At 42.8% G+C, this 23,546-nt stretch overlaps 1 protein-coding gene across 1 annotated transcript in view; it reads left to right on the top strand.

Annotated features, from left to right (window-relative positions):
• Window positions 1–20,829, top strand: part of Not11 (CCR4-NOT transcription complex subunit 11) — a 191,012-nt gene extending 170,183 nt beyond the window's left edge. The window contains exons 9-10 of the mRNA XM_080266707.1: window positions 15,085–15,250; window positions 20,698–20,829. Coding sequence (XP_080122833.1) covers window positions 15,085–15,250; window positions 20,698–20,829 — 298 coding nt within the window. The remainder of the gene's footprint in view (window positions 1–15,084; window positions 15,251–20,697) is intronic.
• Window positions 20,830–23,546: the final 2,717 nt, after the last annotated feature.

The raw sequence follows: 23,546 nt of genomic DNA, 5'->3' as shown, positions 1-23,546 counted from the left end.
TCCTCTCCACATGGCCAAACCACCTCAGTGTGTTCCTCATAACGCTTCCTATCACATCCACACCACAACGCTCCTTTATATCCTCATTCGTCAGCCTGTCTCTTCACGTGACTCCACAGGCTCCTCTTAAATAACTCATTTCCACTGCTCTCACTCTTGACTTGTGTCCTTCCAACAATGTCCAAGCTTCACTTCCGTACGTTAGAGTTGGTATCACAATACTGTCATGTAGTAACTTTTTCACTTCCATGCTCACTTCCCTGTTTCTTATCACTGCTTTCAAGGAACCAGCAACCTTTCTTCCCTGCTGTACCCTTTCAAGCACTTCACCCTCCAAACCTCCATCCTTACTCATCACACTACCCAAATACTTAAACGTACTCACATTTTCCAATTCCTCACCATCCAACCTCGCTGTACATTCACTAACTTCACCTCTCTCAAAGACCATCACTTTACTCTTCCCTACATTCACCTTTAGGTTCCGTTTCTTACACACTCTCTCAAACTCATCCACCAAGCCTTGCAGCTCCCCTTTGTCTTCACTCAACAACACAGTATCATCTGCAAACAACAGTACAGGGAGTTTCCAAACACTATCCTCTCTCACGATGGTACAAAAAACGATACGAGAGGAAATACGAAAAATTCAAAATTGGCGCACTGCACAGTGCCGCACTCGCTTGCGGCGAGAAAACGAACTAACCCCTCTTTGGTAAACACATTTTCGTGTGCTTCCCAGTCGAGTCACGTCTGTCCTCTCCTCTCAGCTTCGCTGTAAGATACGCTGTTTTTCGCTGTTCTTCACCTTTTCGTATTTTCACCATGCCTCCCCAGCGCCCTGCATCATCTCCAGCATCCGGGGAACCAGGTGCAAAAAAGAAACAGCATCGTACTGTTGCTCTTGAGAGGAATTTGGAATTACAATAGTTGGATTGATTTATTTATCGGTAAATGTACAATGAAAGACACAGCTATCTTCCCAGTTCGGTCTGAAGAAAATTTACACCAGACGAAATACAATGAAAACCCTGTTTCTACTATTGCGTGTTTCAAATGGTTCGATTTTTCCACGCTATATTCGTCAGACTTTGGGAAGGTACTTGTGTCTTTCATTGTACACTTGAAACAGCAGAAAGACCTTATCAATTCAATGCATAATCCTTCAGCTTATTTCTGAAATTTTCTGATAACTTTCAGTTTGGCAAATTACTTTTTCATGCTGAAAAATTTCCTCCCCGTTATGATCGTCACTTTCCCCTACGATCGTTTCCAACGCTGTGGAAGAAACTCAACGTGCTCAAAGGTGGATATCATTTCCCAATTTCCCAACTGGAGGTTAAATTAAGTTAAAATTATTAGGTACAGATAAGCTTGGTTAGGCCAGGTTTAGTAAAACACTTAGGCAAGACCAGTCCTTTCCGCCATTATGTTAACGAAATAAACAAGAGTTGTCACACTAGAACAGCTAAAAATGATGGGGAAACAGATTTAATAAGAAATGTTTACTGTATTTACCAACCCAGAAATAATCTGAAAAATATAACAGACTATCAGGAAGAACTGATTTGGTAAGGTGCTTTTACTGCTTAAAGTAAAAAGTATGTTCAGCCCCCTCAGTGGCTGTGGGTTCAGATATTTGCGTGCTCCTGTGGTTGGCCTTGGGACCATTTTTTCAGAGTTCTGAAATCAATTTCTTTTTCTTACATATGTGAAAAGACTCGTCTGGCACACCTGGCCCCCCCCCAAATCCATCCTGTGATTTGCTATGATTCGTGTAAGAATTAATAAAATTAGGATGCGTGTTACATCAGCATGTATACATCGGCTGAAAACATCTGGAACGAAGTGAACTGTGAACGTCAGACTGCTTGAGGTGGCAGAGGAGGGTCGTGTAAACACACCAGTGACCCTCATTCCCTTTCCATAATTGCTCGCAGTTTTTTTTTTTTAGCTCACCCTAACTCAACGTCACTGACACCAGTACAGTAAGGCATTGTTCAGGGACAGCAGCTATGAAAATGATATTGGAATACATTATTGTTTGTATCAGTCCTCTCTCTTTTACTCATACAATTAAGAACAAACAAAAGAATGAGCAGTAAATGTACACTAACTCTAAGGAGCAGAAATAACTGTGCTCAATCGGTCCGAAATACTGTATATTGGGAAGAGTGATACCGAGCGAAGAATGTGGAACTGAATGCTAACCTACGAGAACATGTGGGACGAAAGAGTAATTTTTTTCTGACTAGCAAATACTTTTGTTCCATATCGTATCTTAAAATTGTAAAACCCATAATCTTTCGTGTAAGCATACAGCCTAAAGACCATACTAATTCAGTTCATATTCCTCTAGTTTGTCTTCTATATTTTTCTGACTATTTTGAGGGTGGTAAATTATGTTCTCTTGCTGAAAGAAACTTACTCAAAATTAGGGCGCATGTAACATAAGCATGTAAACATCAGCGTGGAGTGGAGAGAACGCCTGACTGATGGGATGGTAGAGTAGGGTCATGTACACACACCAGTGACCTTTGTTCCCTTCCCGTAAGTGTTCGCAGTTTTTTATAATGCCCTAACCCGTCATTCACACCGAAACAGTGAAGTGTTGTTCAAGGCCAGCAACTACGAAGGGGTTAATGGCATACTGTATGAAAAATTCAAAATGGGCGCAGTGCATAGCGCCTCACCCGCTTGCCAAGAGAAAACGAACTAACCCCTCTCTGGTAAACAATTTTCGCGCACTTCTCAGTTGAGCCCACGTCCCTCCTCTCCTCACAGCCTCGCTGTACACGAGGATATTTTCGCAGCCCTTCACCTTTTTGTATTGTTTCATCATGCCTCCCAAGCCCCCTGCACCATCTCCAGCATTGGGGGAGCCCGCTGCAAAGAAGCAGCAGCACCATACTCTAATTCTGAAAAGGAAATTGGAAATTATAAGACCCCATGAGGAGGGGCAGGGAGTCTCGGAGATTGGGCGTGCTTTAGGCCTTGCTGTTTCCACCATTGGAACTGTGACGAAGAAAAAGGAGATGTACAAGAATATGGCCACCTTCTCTACAATTGTATACAGGTATTGCTTACTTCTTAATAGGGGGGGGGGTGAAGTTTAGGTGGGGGTCCGAGGTGGTCCTGGGACGCATCCCCCCATTTATATGTGTATTTCAGTGGGGAAAATTGCTCCAATATACGAAATTTCGAATTACAGTAACCCCTCCAATATCCGGATCAATAGAGCCATAGGCAGGTCCGGATAGTGGTCCTGTCCGGATATTGGGCCCCAGCTTATGGACTTGTACTTATGGACCCTAACTCTGAAAAACACCTATACAACTCCCTCTGGACATGCATTGCACCTATTTAAGACCCAAATCACACCAATAAGGGACATAAAAGACTGAAATAAATGCAAAAGAACCATAAAATGAGGTTTTAGAGGTGAGTTTATACAATATTAAACATTCTGGGTACTTACAAGTCCCTTGCTCTTGGACTGGTTTGAACCGCCAGTTTGCAGTCCACAGTTAATCCTCTGCACTCTAAATTCTAATTTCTTAACACTGCACAACACTGTAAATTCCCGTGTGTTCTAGTGGCAAGGTATTGCAGTTTATTCACTGTTTATTTACAAAAAACAAGCACCTGTGGCTTGCACTGTTATGAGTATCTGCTCTCCATCGGAGTTAAGCTGTGACTGTTGATGTTGGTGGGGCAACAGAGTTGCCAGATCGCAACAGCCACATTACCAATCTCCTCAACTTTCATTGTCAAATATAACTTTTCATTACCAAATTCATAAAGCTAGCATATATTCTTCACTAATTTTATATACAAGTGGAAATACATGTAATCACTCTCCTTATAACTAACACCATGTTGATTATTTTCACACTATGTAGGGTAGCAGATTAATCAGAGAGAGCAAACAATCCACCATCTCCATCCTGTGTATCCTCATACATGTGAAAAATCCATTTGGTAATGCATTATTCTAATGCATTACCAAACGAATTTTTCATTACCAAATTGGCCCACAATTGGTAATGAAAAATACCAAATGGCAACCTGACAGGGGAGGGGGGAGGGGGAGGAAGGAAGGGGTGAAGGGACCATGGTGTAACAGCTGTTTGGCGCCAGGTGGGAATTTCAAATTATGGGAGGGAAAAAAGTCAGATTTTTTTTGAATTTTTTGCGGTTTTTGGCCCATTTTGGGAATATTGGATCCCAGGAGGATTATGTCCGGTTAGTGGGGATGTTCGGATATTGGGCGTTCGGATATTAGAGGGATTACTGTATGAAATTTTTTTTTGGTCCCATGGGTGAGACAGGAGGGTGGAAGGGTTGTTGATAGAGCCTTGATGGACTATGTGGTTGTGTCTAGGAATGTAATAGGAAGATTGTTGGATGTGAGAGTTCTGAGAGGGGAGGGTGGAGGTATGTCTGACCACTACCTGGTGGAGGGAAAGTTAAGAGTAGGAAAGAGATGGATGAGAGCTAGGAGGGTTAGGTGTGGCAGGGAGGTTTTGAAAGTGAGTGAGTTGGATAAAAGAGAGAAAAAGATAGAGTATCAGGAGAAACTGAAAGATGAGTGGAACGCAGTGAAAGATCGGGAAAATGGCAGCATGGAGGAGGAATGGCAGTTGTTTAAGAGTGCTGTGGTGGGGCATGCAGAAGAGGTGTGTGGTGTGAGACGTGTGGGTGGTGGTGTAAGAAAAGGAAGTGAATGGTGGTGCGAGGAAGTAAGTATGGCTGTGGCAGAGAAGAGACGTGCATATGAAGTGTGGCTGCAGAGGAAGGATGAGATGTCATATGAAAGGTATAAGGAGAAGAGGAATAGAGCGAGAAGGGCTGTGCGTGATGCTAAAGTGGCAGCAGATGAGAGGTGGGGTAGGCGGCTGACAGAGAATTTTCAGCAGAATAAGAAAATGTTTTGGAAGGAGGTGAAAAGGGTGCGAAAGGGAGAGTCTGGGAAGGAAGAACGAGTAAAAGCAGAGGATGGAAGGATGTTAATTGAGATGGATGCAGTAAGGAAGAGATGGGCAGAGTATTTTGAAAGATTGTTAAATGTAGAGGAGGAAAGGGTGGCTGAGATTGTGGCGGATGGAAGGGTGCAAGGAATAAATGTGTTGGGAGAGTTGAATGATTCTTTGATCACGAAGGAAGAAGTGGAGAAGGCAGTAAAGGAGATGAAAACAGGGAAAGCTGCAGGTATGGATGGGTGTGCTGTGGAATGCCTGAAGGGTGGTGGAGTGACTATTGTTGACTGGTTAGTAAGATTGTTGAATGTGTGCTTTGAGAAAGGTATGGTGCCAATTGACTGGGCAAGTGCTTGTGTGGTCCCGTTGTATAAAGGCAAGGGTGATAAGTATGAATGTACTAGCTTTAGGGGTATAAGTCTGTTGAGTGTTGTAGGTAAGGTGTATGGTAGAGTGTTAATTATGAGAGTTAGAGAGGGTACAGAGGGAGTGATTAGTGATGAGCAGTGTGGCTTTAGGAGAGGGAGGGGATGCGTTGATCAGGTGTTTGCTGTGAGACAAGTGTGTGAAAAGTATTTAGCGAAAGGCAAGGATGTGTTTTGGGCATTTATGGATTTAGAGAAAGCGTATGATAGAATTGATAGGGAGGCTTTGTGGACTGTTTTAAGATTGTATGGACTTGATGGTAGGTTACTAAAAGGGGTGAAAAGTTTTTATGTAAATAGTAGAGCGTGTGTAAGAGTGGGAAATGCTGTGAGTGATTGGTTTCCCGTGAGAGTGGGGCTGCGACAGGGATGTGTGATGTCGCCTTGGTTGTTTAATATTTACATGGATGGTGTTGTAAGGGAGGTGAATGCAAGAGTTTTAGGTGGTCTGAGTCTGGTAAATGTTGATGGAGGAGAGTGGAATCTGAAGCAGCTGCTGTTTGCAGATGATACTGCACTGGTGACTGATTCAGAGGAGAGATTGAGACAGTTGGTAGAGGAGTTTGGAAGGGTGTGTGAAAGGAGGAAATTGAAAGTAAATGAGAATAAGAGTAAAGTGATGAAGTGTACGAGGTTGATAGATGGTAGGGGGATGAATATAGTTTTGAATGGTGAGTTGCTTGAGGAGGTAGATTGTTTTAAATATCTAGGGTCACATGTTGCTGTGGATGGAAGAATAGATGCAGAAGTGAAGTTTAGAATAAATGAAGTAGGAAAGGTGCTGGGAGGAATGAAAAAAGTGTTTAAATGTCGTTCGCTTAGAATGGATGTAAAGAGAAGGCTGTATGAGGGTGTTGTGGTACCGACTGCATTATATGGGGCTGAAACATGGAATATGGGTGTAGCAGAGAGGAAAAGTTTGAATGTAATGGAGATGAGATGTCTGAGGAGTATGTGTGGAGTGACGCGTATGGATCGGGTGCGAAATGATGAAGTGCGAAGGAGAACTGGAGTTGTTCGGGAGATGGCTGGTAGAGTTGAGCAGAGGGTGTTGCAATGGTTTGGACATATGGAGAGAATGGATAATGAGCGATTGGTGAAAAAGATAACTAGATCTGATGTGAGAGGTGTAAGGCTGAGAGGAAGACCACGAATAGGATGGATGGACAGTGTGAAGAGAGCGCTGGATGCGAGAGGGATGTCTGTTGAGCAAGGAAGAGTGGCTGTGCGTGACAGAAATAAATGGAGAGAAATTGTGAATGAATAAGTGATGACGCAGCCCTGAGGGGATATTCTCCCGCATTTGGTCTGATCAGCTAGTCAGGTCAGGTGCGGGTAAGGGGATGGGTCTGTTATGATGTGGCAGGGGTAAACCAGTTCTGCTGTCGGGCCCTGCTGCGGATGTCACTGATTGCATTGCCCAGTTGACCCTTGTGCGGTGTGGTGCGGTGAGGATCTGTCCGTTCTCCCCTTTGGGGCTAAGATGCAAATGAATGTGTTTGAATGGATGAGTAAATGGAGAGTGAGTCGTCCTGTCTCGGCTACCTCCCTTTCCATGGGGGAAGCAGCCTAGGTATATAGATAGATAGATCCCTCTCGTTTATCAAGGACTTACCGTATCTTTAAACTACATGGTGATAAGACAATAAAAACAAGTACAGTCAAGTCGCCTATGGCAGACTTCCATGCCGCGGTTTTCTGTGACATGGCAAGGTGCCAGGACCAAAAAAAAACGAACCATGCGCATAAAATACCTATGGCGTGGCGGCGTGGCAAGGTTTGAAACGCCCAGACAAATTCCCCTGGCGGTCAGCGTTCTCCCCTGTTTGTAAACAAAGTAGATGGCGACCACTTAAGGTCCAACTGTGGACTTTTTCTCTCTTATGAGGAGGTTAAACTTCACCAAATTCATTGTGTTAAGTAATGAAACATTAAAGATTCTTTGGGTATTGTGACTAGTTTAAAGGTTTGTTCGTAAAACCGCTATGAACTGGTTAGTGACGAAGCACCTGTCTCTGAGCTAAGACGAAGTATAATGCCTCCCATCATCATCATCACGTATATAAGAATGATTATTGATGTATTAAATGTGAGTTTTGTTGACACTTGAGCATACAGACTTTATGAAATAAACTTCTTCAATCAGTACTTGACCAGGCAGCCTCCGCCATCTTTAATGTTTTGGTCAGTCAGCTGATCAGCTGACCAACCAAAACATTAAAGATGGTGGAGGCTGCCTGGTCAAGTACTGATTGAAGAAGTTTATTTCATAAAGTTTGTATGCTCAAGTGTCAACAAAACTCACATTTAACACATTAATAATCATACTTATATACGTGATGCTGATGATGATGGGAGGCATTATACTTCGTCTTCGCTCAGAGATAGGTGCTTCGTCACTAACCAGTTCATAACGGTTTTACGAACAACTGTTTTATGCCCAAGTAGACACAAGGCTTAACACCCTCCCGTTGTTTGTGCCTATTGTTACGTGTAATACATGCATCGACTGATTGCTTGATTGTGTGCCTGTGTAAAGTGGGGGCAAATGGGGAAAAGTGGGGTGAGAAGGGGGACTTTGGGCGAACATCCAGAACTTAAGTCCATTTTTCCCATAAGTTTAGTTATTTCTGTGGCACAGTTTTCTATGGCACGTGATTGTTCCAGAACCAATTACCTGTGCCTTAGGCGACTTGACTGTATAAAAGTTGTGGCACTGATTACTGTATAATGTAGCGACTGAATTTACTTCTTACTCTACATGTGAGTGACAGTCGTGATGATATAGGAGTGTATGGTACATTGTGCCCATACTAACCTTTTTTAGCTGTAAGATGGTCCATGAGTACTTATTCATGAATGCACAATACATATATAAGAAACAAGGAAGTGAGCATGGGATTGAAAAAGTTGCTGTGTGACAGTATTGTGATACCAACTCTAACGTATGGAAGTGAAGCTTGGACGTTGTTGGAAGGACACAAGTCAAGAGTGAGAGCAGTGGAAATGAGTTATTTAACCCTCTCAGGCGCAGGTGGTTTGAGTCGTTAGATTGTTTAACAACCCGTAAAGCACACCATAACACAATATTACACACATCGGTGGGAAACTTGTGTCCTCCTTTGTTTGACACGATGTGCATCATGGTGCATTGTACAGGATGGTATTTAATGACTCGATTGGAGTCCATGCATGAAAGGGTTACGAGGAGCCTTTGGAGTCACATGGAGAGACAGGCTGACAAATGAGGATATAAAGGAGCGTTGTGGTGTGGATGTGGATGTGATAGGAAGCGTTAGGAGGAACACACTGAGGTGTTTGGCCATGTGGAGAGGATGGAGGGTGAGAGACTGATGAGGAGAGTGTATGTGAGTGAGGTGGAGGGGGGGGAGAGGGAGGGGGAGGCCGAGGATGAGATGGAGGGATGGAGTGGAGAGGTATATGAGAGAGGGGGGTGTGAGCTGGGAGCAGGGCAGTGAAATGGCTGGGGACAGGGCGACGTGGAGGCGATTTGTTTGTGGCCACCCTATATGAGATTAAGGCACCTGGCAATAGATAGATAGACAATACATAATTAATAAGGGTAATGCACAAAACATCTGAATAAAATCTGAAAGGGAAGTGAAGAAAGAAAGTTAAATTGTGTGCTTTGACAGATAAGAATCTATGATTAGTGAATTGAGAGAGAGAAAAAAAATGACAGGGAGAGAAGTCAAAGCTAACTCATGCAGCAAAAAAGATGACTGTTGTGACTCTTACTTCACATTCAGCAGTTAGTCAGGGGGGGAAAGATAACTTTGTATTCACATCATTTGCTGAGGAGGGAGTAATTACAGGCAGTAAACTGAAAGGAATTCTCTCAACACCTACCAGACGAGCCACCGGAATACTTTCTAGGTAAATGAAATTTCCCATCCCTTTTTCTCAGTTTATTAGGATTTATGAATGTGATTATCCTGTCTGATTTGTTTTCCTGTCTTTTAAGAATTGAGCATAATGCTTGCAGAAAATGTTGTAAATGACTTATGCATTTATGTGCTTGTTTTATATTATTCTTGTGGTGCCTCTTGGTCTGTATGGACCACTCTTGAATAATAATGGTCCATACAAATATAGGAAAGAAAAGGGAACTGTATTTTTCTTGATATGGAGAAGGCCTTTGACAGAGTCCCTAGAGAGGTGGTGAAGTGGGCAATGAGAAAGCTTGGGATTGAGTAGTGGCTGGTTAGGGTGGTTATGGCCATGTTTGTGGGTCCTCGCACCCAGCTAAGAGTGAATGGAGGAATGATGAGTTTCCTGTGAATGTTGATGTGCATCAGGGGTCAGTTTTGAGTCCCTTGTTTTTATCATGGTACTTGAAGCCCTCTCACATGACTTTAGAATGGACTCCCGTGGGAGATGTTGTATGCTGATGATTTGGTGTTGATTGAAAAGAATGAAAGGGAGGCGGAGGAAAGATTTAGGAAGTGGAGAGATGATATGGGGCACAGGGACTCAAGAGTAAATGCAGACGAAACAAAAGTGACGGTATCTAGGATTGGTGGCGGTTTTGTCAAAGAAGAGGGTGAGTGACCATATGCAATTTGCCACAAGGGTGTGGGAGGTACGAGTAATCCCATCTTGTGCAGTGTTTGTGATAAGTGGGTGCATAAGAGATGTAGTGGTATTAGAGGTAGACTGCAAGATAATGCTGATTTTATGTGTGCGGTGTGTGTGGGAGAGCAGGTGGAGATTGTCAAACATGAAAGGATTGAACTTGCTGGTGAGCCTCTTGAGTATGTGGAAGAATTTTGTTACTTGGGAGACATGTTATGTGCTGGAAGTGGGGCTGGAGCTAGCTTTGTGGCTAGGGTGAGAAGTGGTTGGAAGAAGTTCAGGGAGCTGTTGCCCTTCCTGACATTGAGAGAGCTCTCCCTATGTGCTAAGGGATCTTTGTATGCAGCATGTGTTAGGAGTGTATTGCTCTATGGCAGTGAGACCTGGGCAGTAAAGGAAGAGGATATTCGCAGGCTCAAATGTACAGAAATAACAATGACTCAGTGGATGTGCAGTGCATCCCTGAATGCAAGGCCTGGCAGGGCTGGGTTAACTTTGGAAGAGTCGAGAGGTAGGATGGGACTGTAGTGTATTGGTGTTGTGATGAGGAGAGGTAGATTGATGTGGTTTGGGCATGTGAAGAGGATGGGAGATGGTAATTGCGTGCAGAAGGTGAGAAGTGTTAATATGAGGGGTGGGGTTGCAAGGGGTAGACTAAAAAAGACCTGGGATGAGGTCATTACGTGTTACCTCAGGGTTAAGGGACTAAACAGGGAGGCCGCCAGAGATTGAGCAGCATGGAGAGCTGCCATTAGGTGACCAAGGCTGACACATGCAAGCATGTTGGAGCCTTCAAAAACAAAATGAAAACAAATTGCATCCCTTTTTGCATTTGTGTTTTCAATATTTTGGATGGATTGCATTTACCTCATCTCTGTTTCTAAAGAGGGTCAGCAAACACAAATTTCTTAAGCAGGTATTGTTTTTTTATTTCCAGCATTTTTCAATTTTTATACAAATATTCCTATAGTAGTACCGGAGGCCAAGACAACTACACCATACAACATGACATGGCCATTTATGATTAAACTGGAATTATGGATTAGGGAAGAAGCTACTTGGAATGCATGGAGGAGTTTTGTTATCTTGGGGACATGTTGAATGTGAGGGGAAAAGCAAAAGCAAACTCCACTGCATTTGAATGGGAAGCAGATGGAAAAAATTTGCAGATCTTTTCTCTCCTTACCATGAAGGAGCTCTCCTTTCGTGCGAAGCGTAACTGCGGCAAAACTTGTGTGGGAACTGTTATGCTGTATGACAGTGAGCCATGGTCTGTAAGAGAATAGGAAAGATGCAGAATGGAATATGCAAAAATGAGACAGTTGAGATGGGTGAATAGTCTGTCTCAAGTGATAGCATAAAAATAGTGCACTGCAAAAGAGGTTTGTTATAAGAAATATCAGAGAGATGATGCAGGCTAGAATTTTGAGATGGCTTGGATATGTTAAGAGGAGGAAGGTGAGTGACTGGCAGAGGTTGTCACAGGTTTCAATGTGGAGGGAAGTCCAGAGGCAAACTGGAGATGTGGAGAGAGGTCCTGCATGGAGACATCCAAGCTTTTAGGTTTTTTAACAGTGAAATGGCTAAAAATTGTGGCATATAAAATGCTGTCATCCATGGCTGTTGTCGTTTAAACTTAAAGGTAAATGTACTGAAGTTGAAAAGAAAGTCTGAGGGAGATGTTAGATTGTAGATCTGAAATTTGTGTTATCTGGTCAGTCAGTGGAAATAAAACTGAACTTTTAATTTCCCTCACACATCCTGCAAAACTAGGTCAAAATTTAGTGTTATACAGCATATTACAACATGGTACTCTTTCTTGATGAAAAACCACACTCTGATTTAGTACAGCTGTAGCAATAGATTTTATTTGTTAAGTACATCTCTGTCTCTCTGTCCATCTATAGCCCGACGCCCTAGTCCCGCAAAGGGTGGCCGCAGACAAAACGCCTCCAAGTCGCTCTGTCACCCACCATTTGACTGCCCTCCTCCCACCTCACTCCCCTCACTCCTCCTTTATATACCTCTCAACTCCATCCCTCCACCTCATCCTCAGTCTCCCCCTCCCTCCACTTCACCTACATACACTCTCTTAGTCTTTCATTCTCCATTCTCTCCACATGTCCAAACTGATAAGCACTGTACATGCATTAAGTAATACTGTACTGTAAATCAAAATTTGAATTTCATTGTTGACTTAGTTACATAGTTAGTGAGTATAATTCTATTATAGTTAGTGAGTATAATTCTGTTCAACTTTGGTTTCATTTTTTGTGTACTGTGGCTTGAATTCAGTGTAATTATTAGGATGCAAGGCCATGCACATGGGGGGGGGGTTGGAGGGTTAACCCCCATTTGGAGAGAATGAAAAATTTGAATGAAAATAATACTAAAAATGCAACTCATTAAATTAATTAAATCCTGTTAAGTGTTACAAAACAAAAAAATTATGGAAAGAAAGAGTTAAAAAGTTCTACAATAAGAAGTTTCACAAAGATCCTAGAATGTTTTGTTACTGGAGAGAATAAATGGAAGGTCATGTAAGGCTATTGAATAAAATGGAAGTTTCTAGAATGTAGTGGAAATCTTAAGAATGTTTCATTAGGGTATATAAACAGTACTTCTGTGCAGAGTGAGTTAGTTTACAGTCAGAAATCAGCAAGTGATGAAGTGTTTTGTATTTCTTGTGTTTTTTAGTGAAATGTCCAGCAAATGACCAAATTCTTTGTTTCACTTCCAGGGTTCTGTAGAGTTCAGTACTGTATGTAAACCACTTTGAGTTTGTACCCTTTCTGTACTTTAGTTACTGTACTTAATTTTACCATATTGTGTTACTTAGTTTAGTGGATAATTAACCCCCACCTACTGGGGTTTTTCCGACGTCGCCCACTCCTCCCTATGGAGGGTTTCCATGATTTTGGAAAAAATACCCTTACTTCAAACCATAATATCTGCCAAACAATAATGGCTAGAGAAGAAATTAAAGGTAAATAACACTCATCAACTCTTCCTCTTTCAAATGAAAGTATCCCCACATCTCCAGGTGGTCCCACTGATGAATAAGGATAAGTTAAAGATGATTGGTTTCCGTGTTTTGGTGGGCTAATCTTGGTGCGCACCACTGCCAGTGACCTTGGACTCACTGGCTAGCATTGGCAGCACTGAGCGGGGTGGTGATTGTAACACTGCCTGGCCTCTTGTAATTTTCCACTCATTCTTTCAACATTTCCTTACTCACCGTCATAAGGATGAGTAATCACCCTGTCCATGTGACTCCCTATAGGGTTTTCCGCCCGTTTCATAGCGCCACTATGACCTGTAAGTATGTGGGAAAAGAATAGCTCTTTGATTTTCTGTACTTACTTTGTGGTAGGTGGGGGCACTCACCATCCACTCACTCGATGTAGTGCTGCTCTCGGGTGTCTGCCCTTTCCACTCTTCCATCCTTCTTTCCTTCCATCTTCTTTTGTCTTTCTTTCCTTCATTCTTTCTTGGTCCTTCTGCCTATGAGTGACTTTACATTGAGTGACAAGCCAAATGGTTTGCTGTACACCAGGAAACCATTTACTATGCTGGGTGGTAACCATATAGCCAAATTTTGGCATGTGGTGGTTTAGTGGGTAATTATTGCACTCCAGTCGTATTAAGCCGGTGAAGATTTATATCCAGGGGATGGTTGGGGTTGATTGCTCATGTAATGCCACCCAGGAATGAGTGAGGCTGGTCACTCTCATCTTAAATGTTGAGACCAACTGCCTAGCCCCAGGCTTCTACGCTCCTCATGGGACAATGTAGGAGTGGATGATGGATGGATGGATGGACTTCTTGCATCAGTTATAATAATTTCCCTCTACTACGGCACTTATATTTGCACTTGACATTGCGATTACAGGTAATTGCACTCTGAGAAGTAAATGCTCTGACTGTTTCACGCAGTATGGTTGAGCATGAGGTACTTGCTTGTACAGAAATTGTGACTAATTTGTACTAATCAGGGGCAATGTGAAAATATTACTAATGTTATACACAACTTACATTTTTTGTACTTCACATCACAAATATGTTTATGCTCACATATTCACCATTATTTTCTGGGTAATGAGGGAAAAAATTTAGCTACAGCCAACCAGGTCATTTTCTTTCCCCCCCGTGCACATTCGATTTTCTTTCATTGTACCAGGTAGGGTTACTCAGGGTATTTCCAATCATTGTTTCACAAATAACCATAAACAGTATCACTTACTGGAATGCACTTGTAAACTTATTATAAAATTTTATTTCATAACACTTACTAGATATAACTTATAATATCTTACATTTCACTTATGTATGAAAATAACACACTTTTGCACATCTGTTTACTATTTACAAAATTCCACACACCTGCTCATTCACTGAGCCCTTTTCCCAGTGGTAAGGGCAGAACATTCATGGGGGTCAGTGATGCAGTCGGTCCCGAGCAGAGGGGGACAGAATTGGACAAGGAGGATTAAGAAGACATCACTCTACACCCTACACTCTACCAGTGTTGTGTACAGACTGAGCTGAGTGCCAGTGGGATACCTTGGGTACCTACTTACCCTATGGTTGTCTTAGAAAATGGTCGCAGGTTCAAAAGGTGGCGGGAAGACTCTTGCGGCTAATCCCGTCAACCGGCAGTGCTCAGTGCCCCAAATTGTGACAGTATAACAAGTCAACTGGCGTATAGAGGTTAAGGCACTCCAGTCGGATTGAGCCTGTACAGGTTTACATTCAAAGGGTGATTGGGGTTTATTGCTCACCTAATGCCACTCATAGATGAGTTAGACTGTTCACTCTCATCTTAAATGTTAGGACCAATTTGCCTAACCCCGGGCTCCCACGCTCCGCATGGGACAGCACAGGATTGGATGATGAATGAATGAAATAAAGCAAATAAACTGTTATCAATTTTTAAAGAAAATTTTTTCAACCCCCCGCCTTTCAAAAATCCTGTGCACAGTCCTGTTAGGAAGCATTATGCTATGTAAGTATTAGGAAGCATTATGCTGTGTAATTATTAGGAAGCATTATGCTTTTTGATGCATTGTTTTATTCTCTGCTAGATTAACTACAGCTGTGGAACTTCCATCGGAGTTTGTTCATCTCTACATCAGCAACTGCATAAGCACGTGTGAGACCATCAAGGACCGCTACATGCAGAACAGACTTGTACGCCTTGTATGTGTCTTCCTGCAGTCACTTATACGAAACAAGATTATTAATGTGCAGGTCAGTAGCAGCAGAGAACACAATGTGGCCATTGGTGCATTTGTTTTTGACGATAGGATAGATAGTTTGGTACTGACGGTTTAGTCGTATAGTAAAAAATGGATGTGACTAGAGTGGTGAAAGGAGCAGGCTTGAATGGGTTGGAGGAGGCCTGGTGGCCAAGGAGAAGATTGCTGGGTATAGTAAACATATGTTGAGATGTGGAAAATGGTGGGGGAAACAAGAAGTATTGATCACTGTGATGAAAATGGGTGGCTGACATGTGTATGGAGTTACGAGGGGCGTTCAAAAAGTTTTGGCAACAGGGTAATAAAAGCAAAATTAACAGAGATACACATTTATTGAAGTTCACACTCCTTTAACATACTCTCCTCTAAGGTTTACGCACTTCTGGAGCCGTGTCATCCACTTAACAAAGCACTCCGAGTACTCTCTTCAGTTCTGAATTTATCCTCCTGGCAAGGTCCTGTTCCCTTCGAAGAGGATCCCAGCAAGTTTTTCTGACAATTTAGGGAATAGCCAAAAGTCACACGGTGCCATCCTGACCTGGCACCTTGTGACTTTTGGCCATTCCCTAAATTGTCAGAAAAACTTGCTGGGATCCTCTTCGAAGGGAACAGGACCTTGCCAGGAGGATAAATTCAGAACTGAAGAGTATACCTGTTTCTGAGTACTCGGAGTGCTTTGTTAAGTGGATGACATGGCTCCTGGAGTGTGTAAACCTTAGAGGAGAGTATGTTGAAGGAGTGTGAGCTTCAATAAATGTGTATCTCTATTAATTTTGCTTTTATTACCCTGTTGCCAGAACTTTTTGAACGCCCCTCGTATATGTGGCAAGGATTTTATTTTATTTCACTTTATTTTTTTTTCCTTACTCATTACACTACCCAAGTACAGTAATCCCTCTAATATCCGGACGCCCAATAACCGAACATCCCCACTAACCGAACCTTATCGTCCTGGGATCAAACATTCCCAAAATGGTCCGAAAATCCAAAAAAATTGGAAAAAAAATCGATTTTTTGCCGTCCGTAATTTGAACTTGCCGCGCGCGCCGCGTGAGAGCATTGTTTTGGTTCGTCATTCCTCCGACGTCCGATAGAGCGCCGCTGCATCCTCCCCACTTCCCGCCTGTCTCTCACCGCGACAAGACCTACGCTCTTCGTCATGGCTGCCCACGTGCTCGCTTTTGTGGTGGTGCCGTACTTGCTGCAAGGCCTCCTGCTGCTCTCTGCCCTACTCTTAGTGTGTGTGATGATGGCCCCGCCTCCTGAGAAAAGGAAGAGAGTGGTGTTGACTCTGGAGAAGAAACGGGAGATATTGGAGAAGGTTGATGCGGGTTGGTCTTCCTCTCGCATTCTCCGCGAGTTCAACCTGGCCCGGTCGACTTTGTTTGATATCAAGCGTTCCCGAGACAAGCTCATGCAGTACACGGCTGACTTCTCGTCGAGAAGCAAACGCAACGTGGAGAGGAAGGTTATGTTTACTCCCAAGTATGCAGAGATCGACCGCTCCACGTTGATTTGGTATCGACAGCAACGTGCAGCTGGTGTGATGGTACGTGGAACGGAGCTGAAGGCTGCTGCTGAGAAGTTTGCAAGGCTTCACGATGCCCTAGACTTCAAGGCATCCGAGGGTTGGCTCTTCGCGTTCAAGTTGCGACATGGCCTTACTAACCGTAAAGCACATGGCGAAGCATTGGACGCTAACGAGGATGGAGTGGACGAGTTTCGGCACAAGGTGAAAGGCTTGATCGACAGGGAGGGCCTCACTCTCGGTCAAGTCTATAACGCTGACGAAACTGGCCTATTCTATCGCTCGGTGCCAACGAACACTCTCGCCGATGAGACGGAGAAGCGTGTACCTGGCCGCAAGCTTTCTAAGGAACGGATATCTGCTTTGTGTTGTGCCAATGCTAACGGCATGCACCGGCTTAAGCCCGTTATTGTTGGCCGTGCAAAGCAGCCTCGGTGCCTTCGTGGGGTGATGGATGTCCTTCCTGTTGTATGGTACCATTCTTTGAAAGCATGGTTCACAGCTGTGATTTTCAAAGACTGGTTTCACCATCACTTCGTCAAGGAGGTCATACATTACCAGACGAAGACACTGGGAATTCCTCGCGACCAGGTAAAGGCTCTCCTTCTCCTCGACAATGCACCTGCCCACCCGTGCGACAAGGACTTGGTTGCTGAGAATGGCCGTATTAGGTGCATGTTTCTGCCACCTAATACGACTGCTCTCATTCAACCAATGGACCAAGGAGTGATCGTGGCAACAAAGCGCCTGTACCGTCGGAAGTTCCTGGACGAGGTGATGGTGGTTCTCGAGGACGAGGACGAGCGCAGGGAAGGACGTGACACTCGAGGCAAGCGGACTTTGGAAAACCTTCGCCGCTACAACATCAAGTCTGCGCTGTACAACTGGGCTAGTGCATGGAAGGAAGTCCCTGTGAAAACTCTTGAAAATGGTTGGTCTCGTCTGCTTCTCGGAACAGATGTGGAGTACGATTTCCTAGGGTTTGACGTGGATGACTTCCATGCACGTCTACGTACGCACGGCGACGATGTTGATGTGGACGATGTTCGTGAGTGGTTGGACGACGACGAGGGCGATCCTGGGTATCAGACGTTGTCTGATATCGAGATCGCGTCTTCGGTTGCTGGTGTCAGTCCCAAACTTGAAGATTCCGACGACGAAGGCGATGATGATGCAGACTCCGCCCAGCAGGACACTACTCCAGCCATCCCCAAGCTGAGCACACTCCGGGAACATCTAGAGTTCGTCCTAGACTACCTGGAACACCCGGACTGCGACAGGGAGATGGGGCCCTTGGGACTCGTGGAGGAAGTGCGTGCTTTCCGGCAGCGCATCATCAATCGCCAGAATCGTCGGTCCTTGCGTCAGTCAACGATTGACAGTTTTTTCAGGCCCGTGACCCCCGCTGTGCCAAGCCCTGGTTCCACTCCGTTGCCTCCCCAAGACAGGCCCTCATGCTCCGAGCCACAGCCCAGCACATCAGCTACAGTGGAGTCACCGCTCGACGTGAGTTTGCGGCTGTCTTCAGAGTCTTCTGTAGTCGGTACGCCATCACCACTACCCACCGATGCACCCCTTGGACGCCTGCCAGTGATACTCTCGGGCTCTGACAGTGAATAAACAGCAAGAACTTTTCCACTAGACCACACGGGAATTTTGAGTGTTGTGCAGTGAAAAAAACTGTGTGTTGTGTTAAGGTTTTCAAGTTGGGAGAAAAGACTAAGTAGAAAAGAAATTTAACGTAACTAACCTTCTTTGTTTTGGCTTTGGAAACTTAAAAAAACTTGGGAAAAGTTAATGTGCAACACTTAAATTTAATGGAACATTATTTGGACTAAAGTGAACACTGTGAAAAGAACGGACTTCTGTGTGTTAGTGACTAAGTTCAGTGCAAGACTTCAGGAAGAGTGTAGTGCAAGTGCTTCAGGAAATCGTTCTTACTGTCAGAGTCCGAGAGGAGGCGGTTATTCATCGAGGTGGCCAGGGACTTGCTGTAAGTAGCCAAAATGTTTCATGTTGTACTATTTTCCATACTATATTTACCAGAATGTTTCATATTGTATTTTTTCCCATACTATACTTACCAGAAAGTGTCATACTGTACTTCTTTCCATACTAAACTTACCTCATGCATGTGCAGTAGGAATGTGTTTTTCAGAGTTCGGTTAGGTTCGGTTAGGTTAGGTTCGGTTAGAGTCCATAAGTACCAGAATGTTTATTAATGTATGAACATACTTCTAAACCCACATTTTATGTGTCTATTGCATTTATTTCAGTCATTTATGTGCCTTATTGGTGTGATTTGGGTGTTAAATAGGTGCTATGCATGTCCGGAGGGAGTTGTATAGGTGTTTCTCTGTGTTAGGGTCCGTAAGTACAATTCCATGAGCTGGGGCCCAATATCCGGACAAAACCAATATCCGAACCTACCGATGGCTCTATTGATCCGGATATTGGAGTGATTACTGTACTTAAATGCACTCACATTATTCATTTCCTCCTCATCCAACCTCACCTAGTTGCTGAATGTACAGTGAGGTTGGATGATGAGGAAATGGAAAATGTGAGTGCATTTAAGCACAGTATGTGGGTTGTGTGATGAGTTAGAATGAAAGTTTGGAGGAGGAAGTGCTTGAAATCGTACAACAGTGAAGAAGGTTGATGGTTCTTTGAAAGCAATGATAAGAAATAGAGAAGTGAGCAAGGAAGTACTTGTAAAAAAGTCACTGCATGATAGTATTGTGATACCAACTCTAACGTATGGAAGTGAAGCTTGGACCTTGTTGGAAGAACACAAGTCAAGAGTAAGGGCAGTAGAAATGAGTTATTTGAGAGAACATTTGGAGTTACATGGAGAGACTGACTGACAAATGTGGAAGTGAAGGAGCGTTGTGGTGTGGATGTGATAGAAAACAGTAGGAGAAATACGTTGAGGTGGTTTGGCCATGTGGAGAGGATGGAGAGTGAGAGACTAGGGAGGAGAGTGTCTGTGAGTGAAGTGGAGGGGTGGGAGAGGGAGGGGGAGGCCAAGGATAAGATGGAGGTATGGAGTGGAGAGTTATACAAGAGGGGGATGTGAGCTGGGGGGAGGGCAGTGAAATGGTGGGGTACAGGGCTACATGGAGGCACTTTGTTTGTGGCAACTCCTTATGGGATTGAGGCATCTAGCAGTAGATAGATTGATAGATATTGACAGTCAGTAGAATGGCCGTATCCCACATTCATTTTTGAAGTGTACCGTATATATATTTACAAAGGTATTGTCAGTGCTTTTTCAAGTGTGGTAGTGCTGAGATTATCAAAGGTTTGAATGATGCATGAATGAATCAGTGGCCTGTTAGTATGTGTACGCTGTTGAAAGCTCTTCATTTTTTTTTTTTTTTCATACTCCTATATTTGGATACTACCCAACACATTACATTATTTGGAAAAACTGTATATTGATAATGATAGCTAATAATTGTACTACTTAATATTACCTCTGATTTAATCTTAATCCCTTCACAAGAAGAGCTTTAGAACAGAATGAACTTGCATGATGGTATTTATTAAAAGATGGTGAAAAGGGTATATGTGAATGAAGTAGAATGTGGGTGGAGGTGTGTTGGGCCAAGAGTAAGGTCTGTTAGTGTATTATGATGAACTCATGACGTGTATGTGAATGATTGTGTTGCTTTCTTATCTGGACACTCCACTAGTAATTCTGATATTTTTGTGCTTTCTCTTTCTTATTTTTTGGATCCTATCAATGCTATTTTTTTGCAGTAACTACAGTATAATGATGAAGATGAGGGAATAATATGATGGTCATACTGATGTTAATGGTGATGGGATAATAATGCTGATGATGAGGACTGTGATGCTCTGTGCATCTGCCATTAGATAAGACAAGTACTGTTTTGTTCCCTCAGGAATTGTTCATTGAGGTCCAGGCATTCTGCATCGAGTTTAGTCGCATCCGGGAGGCAGCAGCACTCTTCCGACTCTTGAAGCAGCTGGACTCTGGGGACACTTCAACCACACAGGACCCACCTAAGAAATGAGTTGCCTACCTTACCCTCAAAGTCTCCTTACCTGAGAAGTGAGTCATTTAGGTTTATGTTCATAAACTTTCTGGAGTCAAACTCTTTCATTCTGATGATATACTACTGTATACTGTACAGTATTAGTTTGCTCCTGTTACCTCCAGGTGATATTACAGTTTTCAAGTTTTGGAGAGAACTTACATATTGAAAGGGAAAGGAAGGCAATTTCTATCAAATCTAGGATAAAGACCTGTTGTACTGAAGAGGTTTGGAAGGCTGTATTTATCTCCTCCAGTTGAAGAATCTCATATGGAATAAAATTGTCATAGTATACAGTGTGAAAGATGTCATCAGAGTTACTGGTTAAGTTTGATAAAAACTGCATTTTGATTATTTATCTTGACTCATATAGTAACCAGAGACATCTTAGCTTAACTAAGTGAATATTGAAGTGAAAGAATGTATATAGACAGAACAGTTGTGATAATTATGAATTACTGTGGAGATTCATTTATTGTGAAAATTTAGTCAAGACAACCTTGTCTCTCAACCCACATAAGAACTGAGTCTAAACCTCCTTTCTTGTCAGAGTTATCTGCACTTTCATCGAAGTCATCTGCCCTTTGGTTAGAGTTGCCTGCTCTTTGGTTGGAGTAGTCTGCTCTTTTGTTGGAGTAACCAACCCTTTCATCGGAGTAGCCTGCCTTTCCATCGGAATCACATGCCCTTTCATCTGAGTCACCTGCCCTTCATTGAAGTCACTAGCCTCTTTGTTGAAATTAACCTGCCTGAGTGCATCACCTTTCTATGCATCAAAAATCAACCCACCCAAGAATCAAGTGTGTCATCTATCCTGTCCTAAAAGTCACACCTCTCTGCCGTAAATGTGAGCTTAATTTATGTTAACTGTCTCATTATGAGGATTCATTTCTCTGACTGAATATCATCATCTGGTGTTACAGTAGCTGGTATGTATGATGATCTGTACAGTAGCTCATTGTGCTGATGGGGTATTTAAAAACTGTTCTATTTCATATACTATGTGCAGTCTCAGATGACCCCTTTAGTATGTAAGCAGTGTCTTGTAAGCTGAAAAAAATTATCTCACTACTGGTGTGTAGTTTTATCCAGCTCTGGATGATGTGCTGCTGCACAAGAGTTAAAGAATACATGATATGATGACAATTTCTCCTTAAAAAGCAAACCATGATAAATTTGATCCTAACATCCAGGATACTTGGATTTTGTGGTGTAATTCCTCTAAATTAAGAGGATATATCATTGTTTAAATAAGAATATTTTATGTGCAACAGATCAGTTGCTCATCTTCCTGAGTCCTGATGCTGTTTTTGTCCTGACTGTAACTATAAGATAGGTTTGAGAAAGCTCTTTTTTTTTGGAGTTATGAAAGTCAAGGATAATAACTATTGAGTTGTGAGATTTCTAGAATGTATATATTATCTAAAGTATATAAATATATGTGTATATATATATACAGTATATATATATATATATATATATATGTATATATATATATATATATATATATATATATATATATATATATATATATATATATATATATATATAAATAAATGTATATGGACAGAGAGAGAGAGAGAGAGAGACCTTAATCCAGTCAGGGGTGGCCACAAACAAATTGCCTCCATGTCACCCTGTCCCTCGTCATTTCACAGTCCTCCCCCTAGTTCACACACCCCTGTCTCATATACTTCTCCATTCCATCTCTTCCTCTCATCCTTGGCTTCCCCCTCCCTCTACCCCCCTACACCTCACTCACCTATACTCACTTTGCTAGTCTTTCGCTCACCATGATCTCCACATGGCCAAACCACCTCCATGTATTACTTCTAATGATTTCTCTCACATCCACCTCTACACCACAATGCTCCTTCATTTCCTTATTTGTCAGTCTGTCTTTCCATGCAACTGCACATGCTCCTCTCAGATAACTACTGTACCATATTTCCACTGCCCTCGCTCTTGACTTGTGTCCTTCCAACAAGGTCCAAGCTTCACTTCCGTATGTTAGAGTTGGTATCATAAAACTATCATGCAGCAACTTTTTTACTTCCATGCTTACATTCCTTTTTTTATCACTACTTTCAAAGAACCAGCAACCTTTCTTCCTTTTTGTACCCTTTCAAGCACTTTGTCCTCCAAACTTCCATCGTTACTCATCACACTACCCAAGTACTTATATGCACTCACATTTACCATTTCCTGATTCTGTACATTCTGTGACTTCATTTCTCTTGAAGGTCATAACCTTGCTCTTCCTTACATTCACCTTTAGATTCCGTTTCTTACACACACTCCCAGACTCATTCACCAAGCCCTGCAGTTCCCCTTCGTCTTCACTTAGCAATACAGCATCATCTGCAAACAACAGTACAGGAAGTTTCCAGATGCTGCCCTCTGTCATTAGAGTTGCTCCAACATCCACTACCCTACCTTGTATGTCTTTTATAATCCCATCCATATACAGATTGAACAACCATGGAGACATGACACATCCCTATTTCAATCCAACATTCATAAAGAAAAATTAACTCAGTTTAGTATCACTATCCACACACACACTGCGGCCTTAACACCCTAATACGTATCCTTCATGGCATTCGACACTTCCCGTTTACTCCATATATTCTTAATATTTTCCACATTTCATTGTCTGTCTGCTCTGTCATATGCTTTCTCTTAATTCTTGATGG

The sequence above is a fragment of the Coenobita brevimanus genome, chromosome 21 (assembly GCF_032717465.1).
Source record: "Coenobita brevimanus isolate Jiangsu-jjx chromosome 21, ASM3271746v2, whole genome shotgun sequence".
Lineage (NCBI taxonomy): Eukaryota > Metazoa > Arthropoda > Malacostraca > Decapoda > Coenobitidae > Coenobita > Coenobita brevimanus.
This window is presented reverse-complemented; position numbering and strand designations above follow the sequence as displayed.